This window comes from Ovis aries, chromosome 1 (genome assembly GCF_016772045.2).
Source record: "Ovis aries strain OAR_USU_Benz2616 breed Rambouillet chromosome 1, ARS-UI_Ramb_v3.0, whole genome shotgun sequence".
In the NCBI taxonomy this organism is placed as follows: Eukaryota; Metazoa; Chordata; class Mammalia; order Artiodactyla; family Bovidae; genus Ovis; species Ovis aries.
The window spans coordinates 55,454,410-55,471,518 of record NC_056054.1 but is presented as its reverse complement, the minus strand read 5'-3'; the positions used below and the strand labels follow the sequence as shown (position 1 = coordinate 55,471,518).

Genomic DNA, 17,109 nt, shown 5'->3' with positions numbered 1-17,109 from the left:
GTATTAGTGAAGGGAGGAGAAAAAAAAAAAGAAAAGACGTGCCCTGGGAATTGAGGTTGTAGGATGGCGCCCCTGAGATCTAGGCAGTTCTGGAAGTTCTTTCGGGGGTACGCTCCAAAAACACCGGGAGCGCATTGACTTGAAGGTCTGCCCCCTGAACCCTGCTCCCGGGGACGGGGCAAAATCCCTCCGCAGACTCCGCGGAGCTCACGGGGTTGGCAGCCCCGCGGCCGGGAGGAGGTGAGAGTGGCGTAGGGGTCAGGTCCGGACATGGCCTGCAGACTCAGCGCTGGACACACGCACTCACACAAAAGAGGCCGGAAAGTGGCGGGAGGAAGCGGCCGCGTCACGCGGGCCGTAGCCAGGAGTCTGGCGCGCCCGCCCCGCCGCGTCCCAGGTACTCGGCCCGCTGGTCCCATCGCTCCGCCCGCGCCTCCGCCACCGCCACCGCCACCGCCACCGCCACCACCGCGGCGCCGCCAATGAGACTCCTCCCGCTTCTAGGTAAGTGCCAGGTGCCCGGCGGCCAAGGCTGCCCGGACCAGCACCTGTAGGGAGTATGGTATTTCTAAGGTGGTACTCACGGGCCAAGTGCATTTCGCCAAGACTCCTGGGAGAACTGAAAAAGCCCTTCCCAGGATGTTTTTCTCTTTGGCCTTTCAACGCTGGGGTTCGATATTCAGCACCCAGGGACTAAGTCATCTCTTTGTTCCTGCTGACCAAGTCCCCAAAGTCCCAGACTTTGACCTTTCTTCGGATTGTCCCTCAAAAAATCTGGGAACTTCAAACCATTAACACTTGTGAGAGGTTTCCTGGCCTTGTTTCAAGGGAGACTGCTGGCCCAGACTTTGAATTTCTTAAAAATCAACATTTTGATGATACTGTGTAGAAAAATAATAAATCACATCTTTGAAGCCAAATTAATTCTGATTTAGACACTATATACAGCCCTATGTGAAGCTGGGATTTATAATTGAATGTTTAAGAATCTCTTGTTACCAGATAAGGCCAATTTATCTTGGATGACAGTTTTCAGAATAATGACTTGCATGATTCATAACTGCCCATCTCAAGCAGGCTTGTCTTGAGAAGGACTAGGACAACAATAAAAAAGGAACGTCCTCCTGCTTTTCTTTATCTTTTCCTAACAGTCCACAAAATACCATTGCCAACTTTGTTTACAAGAACTCTGAAATGAAGGCTTGTACTCTCTCACGCTGCAAGTTGTTGGTCATGTTTGAATGGTGTCCCATTTCTGGAAGCTCAGTCTTTGACAAGTACATGGAGGGGTTTTTTTTTTTTTTTTTGTCCCCTTCTAATGGAAGAAAATATAAAATAAACTTTATTATGGAAAAGACAGAATTTTGAAAGGTCTTTAGAACACAGGAAAAAGAAAAAAAAAAAAAAACATTAATTGCGTTTGTCCTGCTCGATGATATGATACATTGCTTTTCATCTTAAAACAACAGATTTGACTTTTTTGAAAAGACCCAGATACTCAGTTCACCTTGATTTCTTTCTGCACAGAGTCATTCCCAGGGTATGGATATTGTTTTACAGTCATGCAACTGCATTTAAAAGTATCTCACCTCTGGGTGAAAGGTCCAATGATAACAGAATACTGTTTTCTTTATAAAGCCAGGTTGATTACTATGTTTCAACTTGGTTGAGGTTTACTTGATAAATGTTGAGAATGAAGAAAAGTGTTAATTCCTGCTTGTGTCCTGTTATTTACCTTAATTCTCCTTTAGGGAATTCTCATAAAGTATCTAGATGGGAAAAAAAAAAAGAAGGATATTAATGTATATATTGTCTAATTCAACAATGGAAGAAGGTTTTTATTTTTGAAAAGGTGTATTCTCAACTTTCCTTAGTGGGTTTTTCCACTTTGCTGAATTGTTGCTGCACTCAAAACTGTACCAAGACGCCTTGTCACCCAAATGCAAAATGTGAAATTCGGAATGGAGCTGAAGGCTGCTATTGCAACACTGGATATTCAGGAAATGGTGTCACAATTTGTGAAGGTAAACAATGTTTATTACCTCTTTTGTTGTGTATTTTAATATGAAGTTCTGATATGAATGCTTTTTTTCTAATCTAAAAATTAAGTTGTCTTACTTTATACTGCTTGATTTCATGCTATTGGTTAAAAAAAAAAAGAAAGAAAGAAAGCTTAATTAACTAAACAATAAATTTGAACTTCACAGGTCAAACTTTATACTTGATTATGGATTTTTGGTGATTCCATGCATATCTTATTGGGTTAGTTAGAAAGTAGTTCCATAAAATGGCATGGAAATATTTGAATGAACTCTTGGCCAATCCAATAGTTTGGGTAGATTGCCCTTGAACTTAAGCTGGAAAACTAGGTTGCAGAGAGCAAAGTCAATACTTTCAGGGAAAAAAGCACAGAGAATTCATGACGACCAGGCTATATCCATATGTGATGCATTTAGAAACCTTCCTTAGTACTTGAGTATCTAAATTTGAGAATATCATTAAGAAATTCAAATTTTTTCTTCTGTGTACTCTGAACATATACCCTGGAGAGAGAGAGAGAGAAAATTTTGAAATATATTCTGTTCTGAAATAGTAGATCTTGTTTATGGAACTTTAGGCTAGACCCTGGAGAAAGAACTCCAGGAAAGTTCCTTTGAGGTTACAATTTAGCCCGTTGGCTTGATGAACAGAACACCATCTGATAATCAAATTTAAGTGATTTCTTATCTGTCATCTCCATCATTATCATGCCTCTTCTTTCCTCAGTCTTTACTGAATCTTTATTCTCTCTTTCATTTTTAGTAGAATCTAGTTTAACTAGGTCAATAGGGCAAAATTCTCTGTAGGAGAAAGCAAGAAAAAAAAGTTCCAACTTAGATAAATTAGTTTTAAAATATAATTAAATGGCAAGTTCAGATTAGAACTTTGTAGTATTACACTCGTAAATGTATTTAAGATAACATGAACTTTTTCTAATTAAGCCAGCATATTGTACATTGTTAATATTGTGTGTGTTTGCATATAGCATAAACAAGTTGCATCTTATGATTCAATTTGATAGGCTTTTAAAAAGATTAAATATGCAGTATATAGTAAGGCCAGACCTCATCATAATTAGTTTAATGTTTAAAAAATGTGGAGCAAAGCTACAGTTGCTTAATGGTGCATTAGATCAGGCATTTCTCCTTGTATATACAGCCAAGATTTGTAATTTACTATTGTACAAGCACTACAAAACTCTTTCCATAAATAATCTTGAATTTTTATTGTGTATTTAATTGAATGGCATTATGGCAAGTTGATAGTTGAGTGACCTTCAAAATATGGCATCAGATATATTAGTGTGTTTTTCCACTAATCATTGCAAATTATACCAGAGTACTTTATAAGCAGTGTTGCCTTTTTGTTCTTTAGATACTTTTCAACTATCATGATTACCATCATTAACATCAGTAATTTTTCACAATTTGGACCCTCATCAGTCAACTAGTTCCTAATCATGTTTTTAATGATTTCTTTTGAAAATACATCTTCCATTATCCAATGCAGTTGTTTTTTCCCCCTGCAGTTAAGTCAGTAGCCAGCTGAAGGGGAGAAAATATTTTCCATTGAAAAATAAAAATATTTCAAGACCTTTGGCACTGCACTTCATTTTTAAACATAACACAGTTTTTAATGGGAATTTTTTTCTTTTAAAATTCTTCTTAAATTCCCTTCTCATTTAAAGAATGGTACATATTCACTTGTGTTGATATTCACTATTTGAGGTTTATAATATCCTCTTAAATTGTTCAATCAGTGATTTTCATCTTTTTCACCTTTTATTAATTCACTGACAGATTTGACACTTTTTTTCAGTAAATACGTTTACTCTGATTTTTGGAATTAAAACATTTTTAACTTCTGAATCATCTAGGTTATATTTTGGGCATGAATAATCTTGTTGCCTTTTTCTCATCTCTAAAGAGCTTCTCATCTTTCCTACTTTTCTCTAAGATTGTTAGTAGACCACTATGAAATCACTGGGCAGAATTTTTGTTACAGAGGATGCCTACATTTTGAGCAATGAAAATTGTTTTTTTTTTTTGGAATTATAAATACCATCTTCATTCCCTGATATCTCAGTTGGTAAAGAATATGCCTGCAATGCAGGAGATCCCAGTTTGACTCCTGGGTTGAGAAGATCCACTGGAGAAGGGATAGTCTACCCACTCAAGTATTCTTGGGCTTCCTTTGTGGCTCAGCTGGTAAAGAATCCACCTGCAATGCTGGAGACCTGGGTTGGAAGGATCCCCTGGAGAAGGGAAAGGCTATCCACTTCAGTTTTCTGGCCTGGAGAATTCCATGGATTGTATAGTCCATGAGATCACAAAGAATCGGACACAACTGATTTTCACTTTCATTATCTTTATAAAATTTGTCTCCCTCAAAGACCTCCCAAATAAATATCATGATAATAACCCAACCTTACTAAATGTAATCTGTTCTAAGAGTTAGTTTTGAATAAGTTATTTAGACTTTGGATTACACAGTCCCATAGAAACAAGTTTTAATAGTAGTGATTTTGTCTCATTAATTATCTTTTTATTAAACAAGTACTTATTATGTTCATCATCATTATCATTATCACCATCATCATTAGGATAGTTAATATCTACTCTGCACTTAGTCCACTATATTAGTTAGCATAACACTTTCATCCATTATTATTCCCATTATATCTACAAGGAAATAGAATCTTAAGAAGGTAAAGTGAAAATCTCAAGTGACAAAACAAATAAGTAGAGGAGCCAGGATTTGAACCCAAGTCTATCTCATCCAGTGCCTATATTATTACTCACTGTGTTTGACCATAAGGCCTCTGCTTATCAGATACTGTTCTGCCCTTGGGTTAAAATTATAAATAGGAAATTGGCCTTGATTTCTAGTATATCTGGGGTCAGTCACAGAATTATATTAATAATTTGACACAATGTTATAAAAGGTATTAGAAGAGGTAAATTTGAACTGTCCAGTCAACTACAAGGAACTTTGCGAGTGGAGGTGACGTTTATACTCAGAATTGAGAATAAATTTGTTTTATTAAGATCAACTTAATAAAGATCGACTTATTAAGGTGAGCTTCCCTGGTGGCTCAGGGATAAAGCATCTTCCTGCAGTGCAGTAGACCCAGGTTCGATCCCTGGGTTGGGATGATCTCCTGGAGAAGGATACTTCAACCCATTCCATATTCTTACCTGGAGAATTCCATGGACAGAGGAGCCTGATCGGCTACAGTCCATAGGGTCACAAGGAGCAGAACAGGAAAAACACCCACATTAAGATCAACAAAGTGACCAAGAGAAGTCAGGCAAAAGGAATCAGCAGTAACAAAGGCCTAGAAGTTGAACATGTATTTTGTTTGCTTTTTTGTTTTGTTTTAAGGAGCTCCAATTATTTCATGCTGACTATATATCACAATATATATTAGTTGAGGGATCAGTGGAAATTAAGTCAAGATGTCAAAGGTGTGGACTTTGTTCTGTTAACCAAAAAGGAACCACTGGTAGATATTAAGTAGCTGAATTACAATGATAAGAGTGTTGATATTAGAAAGATGACTCCCTTAGGTAGAGTAAGAATGGATTAGTGAGGGTCAACCCACAAGAGGTCACTTACCCAACCCGTAAAACCAATAATACTGTATATTTGTACAGTTCATTATAGTTTATACTGCTTCTACCCAGTGTATCTTTATTCTTATATCAAGCTTTTGAAATATAAACTACAGATGCTATCTTTTACTGACAAACACCAATATAACTGATTATAGCTATTAATAGCTTCTGTTGAGCTCCATGCTACAGCCTTTACATATGAGAGAAGTAGGACTCTGAAAGCTTGAGTGAGTTTTCCAAGATCCCAAGGGTAATGTGGTAAACCTAGGACTCAAACCCTGGAATCTCAGCCTTCTCTAGATTACCAAAAATGTCAGTGTATTATCAGTCACCTGACATAATCCAGGCAGTACAGATTTTTAAATCAAATTGTTGGAACAGTATAATTTTAACGAGAGTTTATTTATTACCACTTTATTGAAGTATTAATGATAATTTATTTATACACTTATCTTTATGCTGACATGTAAGTACATTTTAAGATAGGAGGTGAAAAAGATTGTGTAGAAATTTTGGGGTATGTTTAAAGGCTATTGAAATTTTTGAAATTTAACTCTAAAATGTAGGTGATTTTAATTCTTTAAATATATATTATTATTACTATTCCTTATGGTTCTCAGTACATTTTTGGTTACCTTCTAGTGCACAGTAGTTTACAAATATAGGAAGTTAAAGATCCCTCCTCTCCCAGGTAATGATGTTATAAAAGGGAAGAAGGTAGGAATGGCTGAAATAATCTTTGGGTACACCTAAAACACTATTGCTTGAGTTGGAATAAACTGAGCTGTGAGAAGTAAGAAGCAGGAGCAAGGTGGAGGATGCAGTTCAGCGCATGTTTGGGTGAAAGGATGGGGTTGGGGTAAGAAAATAGTCTCTACTCTCGTATCAGCTCACTAAGTAGGGCAATATTTTTGGAAGTTTCGTGTAGTCAGAATGGGTAGGAGGAAAACACTTGCCCCAGGTAGGAAGAGGAAGAGTCAGGAAGGATGTAATTGGCTGCTTGTATGCATGTATAAAATTTTTTCACAGCTCAAGACATGCTATTATGAACCACATCACAGGCACTTTACAGAAAATAATGAAGTCTTGGTGCCTAACTCAAGGAGACACTGTATGATTAAAAAGTAGTTTTTCATTATTATCTAATAACCATATGTATGCTTGTAAAATTCAACTGGAAGAATATCATAATAAACTAGAGAGCAGTATCAGGCTGGTAAAGGTAGAGAGAACAGTGTGACAGTAGCTATCTAAGAGCAGAATGTGGGAGAAATATTAATTAAAATGGTCCACTAACATGAATCTACCCAGGATAAAATAGAAGTGCTGAGAACATGTAATTGCTTCCATAACAATTTTTTTTCAGTAATAAAGAGGAGACTAATCAAAATAGGCAAAGCAACAGTCATCAAGACAGATACAAAGCATGCAAAAATGTGTATGTCGTGTACAAGCACATCGGTTAACACAATTAGGTATACTCTAAACTATGTCCTGCAAATAATAACTGTAGTTATAAATATTTAATGAAGTAATAATGTCTGTAATAGAAATGTGACCAGAAAAATAGCTCTTCTTTGCTCACATCTCAATGATATTTCATATTTAATAATGATACATACACATAGTCATGGCTCTATGATGTGTGTATATATATACACATATATCTTTTGTCTTTTATGAAGTATAATTATATTCTGCATGTAAGTGATTTTTAAGAACAAACATGCTGAACAAGCTAATGGGTGTCATTCATTTCTCACCCAAGTAAATATCATTGTAAGATGGTTCATTTATGAAAATGATGCTATTGGTGCTCAAAACTGTTCTCGGACTTTAATTTATAATTTATATATGACATAAATTGAATTTAAATTATTAAAAAAAATATATATATTTTCCTATCCTCAATGGCAGTGAGATTTTGAGAGATTTTTGTTTAATTTTCAAAATCTGATGGGTAACTTTTAGCCAAATCGGATGGGTAAAGTAGATTAATTGCCAAAATGATGTTAAGAAAATGGTGTGTGGTTATAAATTAATGTGTGGTGAAATATTTTTCATGAGTAGTATGGAATGAAACTTTTTTGATTTTGATATATTTTGATATTGCATGTAATAATTGCAAGATCACTGTGAATAAATATACCGACATTCAAGTTGTTAATTTTCATTAGGATGCTTATGTTGTTATTTGCTTAAATATAGATATATCATATTCATGCATTCAATTCATAAACATTATCTGTTCTTCATGAATATAATTCCAAAGGGCAAATGTAACAAAGATAAGTCTAATATACTGATGAACTAGATTCTGTATCAACTTATTTAAAAATGTTTTCACTGATACAAATATTTTATAAAATAAACATTACAGTGTAGGACAAAATGTCATAAAATGTGTCAGAGCATTTTTGGGGAAACAGAGCAAGCATTTTCATATATGATAAAGCATCATCATTACTTTTTAAATGACTGAGAAAAAAGCAAAATGATTTCCTCATTCCAGCAGTTAGAATATTCATTTTGTCCCTGTCATTTTTGAAACTTGTTATAGTTTTGAAAGTTTAAAAATTGATACACTTAATCATTTAATATACTGACATTCTATTTATCTTACCAAAAAAGATGGTCTGTCAGTTTAGTTTTGCCATGATGAGGCCAATTAAAAAGTCTGGCTACCTAAGTGAGTATTTATTAAGTCGGTTTGGAACAAAAACAAAGAAAATTAATCTTTAAAATATACCCATATTTGTCTTCTGTGGAGTTACAAACCCAGAAGGTACAGTGGATCAAAATTGCCTGGATCAGTTTCCACTAGAGAAGTGCTTTTTCACAGCAGATTCTGAATCTTGTCTTTTTTGTCTTAAGGGTGAAAATGGATATCTTTTGAATATTTGATTTTCATTTCTCATTTGGCGTAATCAGCACTTCTGGTGGTTTATCTGCAACTTTTCTTATCCTTTTATACTTATTATTTGTAGCTCAGTCGGTAAAGAATCCGACTTCAGTGCAGGTGACCCGTGTTCAGTTCCTGGGTCAGGAAGAACCCCTGGAGATGGAAATGGCAGGCTGTAGTCCATGGGGTCACAAGGGTCAGACGCAACTTAGTGACTAAACCACCACCATCACCACCTTTTGTGATATTTGAGCTTAGGAGTAGAGAATTTAGTAGCAGCCAGTGCCAGCGTTTTCTTTCATTTCTTCCTTTCTCTTTCTCTTTTTTCCCCTCTTTGCCCCCCTTCTCTACCTTCCTATCTTTCCTTTTCTCCAGTCCTTGGAAGGAGATGCCTTATGATTTTTGTCATTGTTCAGTCACCCAGTCATGTCCAGCTCTTTGTGGTCCCATGAACTGCAGCACGCCAGGCCTCCCTGTCCCTCGCCGTTTCCCAAAGTTTGCACAAGGTCATGTCCATTGCTTCCATGAGGCCATGTCATCCTTCAATGCCCTCTTCTCCTTCTACCCTCAATCTTTCCCAGCATCAGGGACTTTTCCAGTGAGTCAGCTGTTCGTATCAGATGACCAAAATAGTGGAGTTTCAGCTTCAGCGTCAGTCATTCCACTGAGTATTCAGAGTTGATCTCCCTTAAGATTGATTGGTTTAATCTCCTTGCTGTACAAGGGACTCTCAGGAGTCTTCTCCAGCACCACAGGTCAAAGGTATCAATTCTTTGGTGGTCCGTGTTATTTATGGTCCAGTTCACACAACTGTATGTGACCATTAGGAAGACCATAATCTTGACTATACAAACCTTTGTCAGCAGAAGAATGGCTCTGCTTTTCAACACACTGTCTAGGTTTGTCATTGCTTTCCAGACAAGAAGCAAACGTCTTCTTATTTTATGGCTGCAGTCACCATCTGCGGTGATTTTAGAGCCCAAAGAAGAGGAAATCTATTACTGCTTTCACATTTGCTCCTTCTATTTGCCATGCAGTAATGGGGCCGGGTGCCATGATCTTCATTTTTTTAATATTCACTTTTAAGCCAGCTCTTTCACTGTCCTCCTTCACACTCATCAAGAGGCTCTTTAGTTTCTCTGCTTCCTACCGTTAGAGTGGTATCATCTGCATATCTGAGGTTGTTGATGTTTCTCCTGCCTATCTTGATTCCAGCCTGTAACTCATCCAGTCTGGCCTTTCTCATGATGCACTCAGTGTATAGATTAAACAAACAGGGTGACAGCAGACAGCCCTGAAGTACTCCTTTCTTGATCTTGAACCAGTCGTTTGTTCCATACAGAGTTCCAACTGTTGCTTCTTGACCTGCACACAGGTTTCTCAGAAGAAAGGTAAGATGGTCTGTCCCATCTCTTTAAGAGCTTTCCACAGTTTATTATGATCCACACAGTCAAAGGCTTTGGCATAGTCAATGTAACGGGTAGATGTTTTTCTGGAATTCCCTAGCTCTCTATGATCCATTAAATGTTGGCAGTTTGATCTCCGGTACGGCTTTTAAGTAATATTTAAAGAATATTTGAAGATTTAGAAATCTATGTCTCAATAATATTACATCCACATTTTCTTTCATATGTAAAATATTACTAAAAATTTTTGAGGAAGTAAAATTTTTGTAAAACAAATATACTTTTATACACTCCAAAGAAATTTCTTAGGAAATGAATAATAATGCAAAATTGAAAATGTATGAACTCTACTGTGCTTCTAGATAGCTGTGCAACAAGTTTTTTTAAAATGAGGTGCCTATTTCCTTGTGACTTCTTGTGCTAAATGGAAAATGTAACCTATTAAAAACTGAGGGTCTAAATTAACCCAAGGCTTACATTCCAGGATGCATGCTTTCTGTGAACTTCATCCAAATAAATAAAACACCTTTGCCAATTTCAGAAATTCTTTTCCTTGTAACTAGAAGTATGACCTCTTTCATCTGGTGTCAAGTAAGGTCACACGATAGAGAAAACAACTCAAGCACGATAATTAGGTAGAATGTCCTTAAAACATCCACTCTCCAAGATTACAAATTCTTTTACTGTATAAAAAGAGAAAAATAAAGGAATAAACCATTATAAAAACTTTAAGCTAATATTTTATTTTTAAAAAGAGAAGGAAAAAAGGACTTATGTCACTTGAGTTTTGCTGATCAGCTCCACAGTTTTAAATCTGAAAAGTTCTCTAGTCTAATTTGACAGTGTCATTGTTCAGGAATCATTTTTCTACGTCATCCTGTTTCATGTTTATCTCAGAGGACAATTATGAGAATGAATGAGACACAAACTAAGAAGTAATCTGAGACCTTAAAGAAGAGTTTAACATGGATATATGATTTTGGATTTTCCCGACCAATTTATAATGAAATATGAAAATGTTTCTTCATGTAGAAGACTCATTTGTTTTTAATTACTTTTTAATCGGTATTAGCTAGATGGATTCATTGCATATTTAGAATCAGAAAAGTAATATCAGATAACTAATGGCACAGAGAATTAAACAGAAATAGTAAAAGTCAAGGCAGAACTTCTGAGTTTGAATATTAGTAATCAAAAAGACTTATTCAGATTTCTATGTTAAATCAATCCTAGATAAGACTTACTATCTGAGTTAACATTATCAAAGTATTGACTTTTTTTTCCAAGTGAAGACTATCATTTTCTTTGTTCTTACTGCAGGTTAAAATGTTGATTCTTTATATATATATATATATATATCAGTTCAGTTCAGTCACTCAATAATGTCCGACTCTTTGCGACCCCATGAATCGCAGCACACCAGGCCTCCCTGTCCATCACCAAATCCTGGAGTCCACCCAAACTCATGTCCATTGAGTTGGTGCTGCCATCCAATCATCTCATCCTCTGTTGTCCCCTTCTCCTCCTGCCCTCAATCTTTACCAACATCATGGTCTTTTCAAATGAGTCAGCTCTTCACATGAGGTGGCCAGAGTATTGGAGGTTCAGCTTTGGCATCAGTCATTCCAGTGAACATCCAGGACTGATCTCTTTAGGATGGACTAGTTGGATCTCCTTGCAGTCCAAGGGACTCTCAAGAGTCTTCTCCAACACCACAGTTCAAAAGCATCAATTCTTTGGCACTCAGCTTTCTTTATAGTTCCACTCTCACATCCATACATGACTACTGGAAAAACTAGCCTTGACTAGACAGACCTTTGTTGACAAAGTAATGTCTTTGCTTCTTAATATGCTGTCTAGGTTTGTCATAACTTTCCTTCCAAGGAGTAAGCATCTTTTAATTTAATGGCTGCAGTCATCATCTGAAGTGATTTTGGAGCCCCCAGTAATAAAGTCACACTGTTTCCACTATTTCCCCCTCTATTTCCCGTGAAGTGATGGGACCAGATGCCATGATCTTAGTTTTCTGAATGTTGAGCTTTAAGCCAACTTTTTCAGTCTCCTCTTTCACTTTCATCAAGAGGCTCTTCAGTTTCTCTTCACTTTCTGCCATAAGGGTAATGTCATCTGCATATCTGAGGTTATTTATATTTCTCCTGGCAATTTTGACTCCAGGTTGTGCTTCTTCCAGCCCAGCGTTTCTCATGATGTACTCTGCATAGAAGTTAAATAAGCAGGGTAGTTACCTGTGAAATAATTCCTTCTTAGTGTAGTTGTGGCCGAGTGGTTAAGGAGATGGACTAGAAATCCACTGGGGTCTCCCCACTCAGCTTCGAATCCTACGTGGTATTTACCTGTGAAATATATATATATATATATATATATATATATATATATATATATACACAATGACTTACTGACTTCCTAGGTGGGTCAGCCATAATATGTCCACCTTCCATTGCAGGAGACACAGGAGACTGAGTTCAATCCCTGGGTTGAGAAGATCCTCTGGAGGAGTAAATGGCAACCCACTCCAGTATTCTTGCCTGGAGAATCCCATGGACAGAGGAGCCTGGCAGGCTACATTTCATGGGGTCACAAAGAGTCAGACACTCAGTGAGCAACTGAGCATATGCACACATGCACACACACACACACATGCTCTTATAATATGTGCTACTGATGATAAAGCATCAACAGCAATAAAATTAGATCAGTATTCATTTTTTGCATGCTAAGTGAATAAGACAGTTCTACCATCTTATACTTTCTGTTCAGTTATATCTTTAGGAAATTCTAGGAAATTTAAGGTGGCTCAGACAATGAAGAATCCACATGCAATGAAGAAGACCTGGGTTTAATCCACGGGTTAAAAAGAGATCTTTGAGAAGGGCATGGCAACCCACTCCAGTATTCTAGCCTCCATGGACAGAGGAGCTTGATGGGCCATAGTCCGTGGGATCACAAAGAGTTGGACACAACTGAGTGACTGAGCATGGCAGAAGAAATTTAAAGGGCTTTGCAGGTGATGCTAGTAGTAAAGAAACTGTCCTCCAGTGCAGGAGACATAAGAGATAAGAGTTTGATACCTGGATAGGGAAGATCCCCTGGAGGGGGAAACAGCAACCCACTCCAGTATTCTTGCCTGGAGAATCCCATGGACAGAGGAGCCTGGCAGACTACTGTCCATAGGGTCACAAAGAGTTGGACATGATTAGAGCAACTTAGTACACATACCCACAGGAAATTTAAGTGAAAATTGTACTCTAGATGTGGGATTTTCATATATTGTAAACTTCTTTTGCTTTTCAAGAAAATATTAGTGTAAAGAACTAAGAAATTTGGAGTTAGCACCCTTAACATCACAAAGTGACTGACTGAGTCTCAATTTTTTTGTTTTGTTTATTATAGTTCCCTATTTGTCAGTATTTTTAAATTGCCAATTTCATTTTGCAAAATTGATGATATTTCTTTTGTTCTTGGAATGTCAATTTTCTACAGTCCCAGTTTTAATAAGGCCCCAGCACACATTATGGCCAAATCCCAGTCATTTGGAAGCAAATTAACCAGATTATCCATTTTCCCATTATTTCTCTTCTTCCTTATTTGGTCTCTTTAGTGCTTCAATAAGTAACTTCAGATTTACAGCTTATTCACAAAAAGAGTAATAATACTGATGTTAATTTGAGTGCTTTCTCTGAGCCACCTTCTATTCTAAGCACTTTACATGAATTTATAAATTTAATCTTCATAACAACTCTGAAATAAAAGCTCATATTATCCTCAATTTATAGATTAAGTAATTTTCCCAGAGGAAACACATTCAAACAGTCGCCTCGTATGATCCTCAAACTACTGTGTGAGGTAAATCTGCAAATAATGAAATTGAATCTCATTAATAAAAAATGAATTATTGTGGTTTTTCCCCTCCCACCTTGATTCTGCTTTTTTTCTCGCAACATTATCAAAACTACTGATAAAAATTTAAAAAAATGTGAGGGGTATACATTTATGACACTTTAGGAATAAGTGCAGGGAAGTTAAAACTATCTACAAGCTTTAATATTTGATGAAATTTGTAGACCAGGAACAGTTATTTGACTCCTGTTTATCTATGGCTTTAAAGCCCAGTGAATTGACAATAAGTGAAATCAGAGAGGATTCATGAGAAGTCTACAAATTAAGAACAAACTTCTCAAAGCAGAATCTTGTGCTACAAGTGGAATAGTTCAGTGTACACAGAGCAGGCTTCAGTGAAGATGGTGTCTTTTCCCTGTGGTAGTCATCTTCTTTCTCTTGCCCAGAAAAGGAGTAGAAACTTAAGTGATTGGTTGACATTATTTTCCTAAGGCTATGCAGATTGGTCTCTTACCCACTGATGTTTGCTCCCAAATGAAGCCAAGAAAATACTCTCAAAGAAAACTTTTTCACCTGCCTGCCATCACTGAAGTTGAAAATTAATGCCATCTTTCTGCCCATTCCCCACCTATGCTAACTGGAATGATGCTGGAAACTTCCTATGGCACACCCACATATACAGGAAACTCAGAGCTCTAGTGCTGAAGAATTTGCAATTGTCTGGCAGACAGAATGTAGGCCAAAATACCTGTGATAATCAACATTGTTCTTTAGTTATAAACATGACAGTCATTTAAGGATAACCAATCATTGGAGAAAAGCCAAAAATACAAACACAAAGATAAATAAACAGAACAACTGGCCTAAGAAAGATACTTTCTGAGGAGAGGAATGAGGTTGAAGGAAAAATTCTAGTTGATACCCTCAAAGAGATTCTCAGAAAGTTTACATCCAAACAAAACAAATAAAATATGCTTGTGTGTATGAAAAAGGTGTCATACCAAAAAACACTTTCTTCTTTAGTGTATTCTATAACCTTTGTGCTACTCAATTCCTTGTGCTTTGTTTTTCCTTTTCTTCATCTCCTTTTGTAGCAATCCCTCAAGACATTAAGCTGGTAAAATTGTCAGTAATGCAAGCAATTCTTAAAAAGAGAAGATTGAGACAGAAGTCTCTATTCTTGGGTTTTCTCTCCTATAGAAATGATCACACATAGAACAGGGAAGCTACAAATTTCAAATTTGCTTACACATCAGTTGAGGATACCTGTGGACTGCGTAAGTCAAAATATTCTTAAATTCATCAGTTCAATACAATCTGCCTTTTTATAATAGCCCACTTTCATCCCCTTGCTACATCTCTCCCAAATCCCTTCCCTACTTTATCCTAAAGGTGAAACAGGGTAGTCAGTATGTTTTCTGATCCTAATTCCATGACCTACTGATGACTTTTCACATTGTGATATCACTAGTATTGGGATAGAGCCCATACTTGGTACCTAAGAAAAGTGCTGCTGCTGTTGCCGCTAAGTCGCTTCAGTGGTGTCTGACTCTGTGAGACCCCATAGATGGCAGCCCACCAGGCTCCTCTGTCCCTGGCAAGAATGCTGGAGTGGGTTGCCATTTCCTTCTCCAAGCATTGTTGAAAAGTCCCTGCTCCATTTAACTGAACTCAAGATTTATTTTTGATCCACTTATAACTTCTGTGGTTATAATAGTGCAATTACCTGCAGTTTCCAACCTATGTTGTTTGTTTTCCTTGAGTGATTTCCTGAATTCACTGGCTAATATACTTGATAGTTACTACCCAAAAAAAATCTATTTTTCTGCTCCAATGAAATATATTTATCTTCTGATCTATATTATTCCCAGATTAAGGCAATAATATACAATAGAGGAGCAGAAAAATAATACTCAGAGACTGAAAAACTAAAAGGCAAAGATGGAAACTATGAGAACAAAACTGAGAAACCAAACACAGAGAACCGAATACCCATCCAATCAAAGTCTTATTGAAGAGGGGTCAGGCAAGATTTAGCAAAAGAAATAAAAGATATAAGACAATTTCCTAAAGCTTAAGAAACACAGGAGTCTTCATTTAAAGTATCCTCCAATATTCACCTGTCTTTTGCACAATATGTTTGTGCCAAACATTTCAGCTTTTGTTTAAGGAATACCTCTGTTGATATCTTGCTATAAAAGAGGAGTATAGTTTACTTTATGATCTGTCATTTTTATTTATACAGGCAAGATGTTTATTACCTCTATGCACCTAAATAATAGAATATGTAGGCTTCTTCATTCATATAGCATAGTTGAAAACCTACTCAAATTATAGTGACAAAAAGTGCTTTACAAAATGACATTTGAGTGACTCTTACAATCGGGAGAGTGAGCAGAGGCCAAGCAGCCAAGATGTATCCATGACCACTACAAGAAGCTTTTCTGTCAGTCCTTTAGGCCGCCGTGTCTATATTCATCTACTTCCACTTAACTTCTACTTCATTTAAGCCCTTTTCTGATACTGCTGCTGCTGCTGCTAAGTCGCTTCAGTCGTGTCTGACTCTGTGCGACCCCATAGATGGCAGCCCACCAGGCTCCCCCATCCCTGGAAGTCTCCAGGCAAGAATACTGGAGTGAGTTGCCATTTCCTTCTCTGATGCATGAAAGTGAAAAGTCAAAGTGAAGTCGCTTAGTCGTGTCTGACTCTTAGTGACCCCATGGATTGCAGCATACCAGGCTCCTCCGTCCATGGGATTTTCCAGGCAAGAGTACTGGAGTGGGGTGCCATTGCCTTCTCCATTTCTAATACTAATTATAGCTTAAGAGAGGAAGGGTATGTTTTAGAAATCTTGCAGTATTACCCTGTCATCTTAAAATAATTACTACTCCAAAGTTTTGTCTTCCAGGTTTCCATTATTCAGTTCAGTTCAGTTCATTTCAGTCACTCAGTGATGTCCAACTCTTTGTGACCCCATAGACTGCAGCACACCAGGCCTCCCTGTCCATCACCAACTCCTGGAGTTTACTCAAACTCATGTCCACTGAGTCGGTGATACCATCCAACCATCTCATCCTCTGCCATCCCCTTCTCCTCCCGCCTTCGCTCTTTCCCAGCATCAGGGTCTTTTCAAATGAGTCAGTTCTTCGCATCAGGTGGCCTAAGTATTCCATTATTAGATCCTTTTTTTATATCCTTATTACTAACTAAGACCCAGCCTTGTAACTTAACCTCTCCTAGTATGTCATGCCCTAGTAACTAGATTCTTTGATAATATCTCATATAA

General features: G+C 37.1%; 1 protein-coding gene across 1 annotated transcript in view; it reads left to right on the top strand.

Moving 5' to 3' along the window:
* The first annotated feature begins 394 nt into the window (after nt 1-394).
* The window catches only part of ADGRL4 (adhesion G protein-coupled receptor L4), a 139,428-nt gene continuing 122,713 nt past the window's right edge, over nt 395-17,109 (top strand). The window contains exons 1-2 of the mRNA XM_004002105.6: nt 395-504; nt 1,875-2,024. Coding sequence (XP_004002154.1) covers nt 483-504; nt 1,875-2,024 — 172 coding nt within the window. The 5' untranslated portion in view covers nt 395-482. The remainder of the gene's footprint in view (nt 505-1,874; nt 2,025-17,109) is intronic.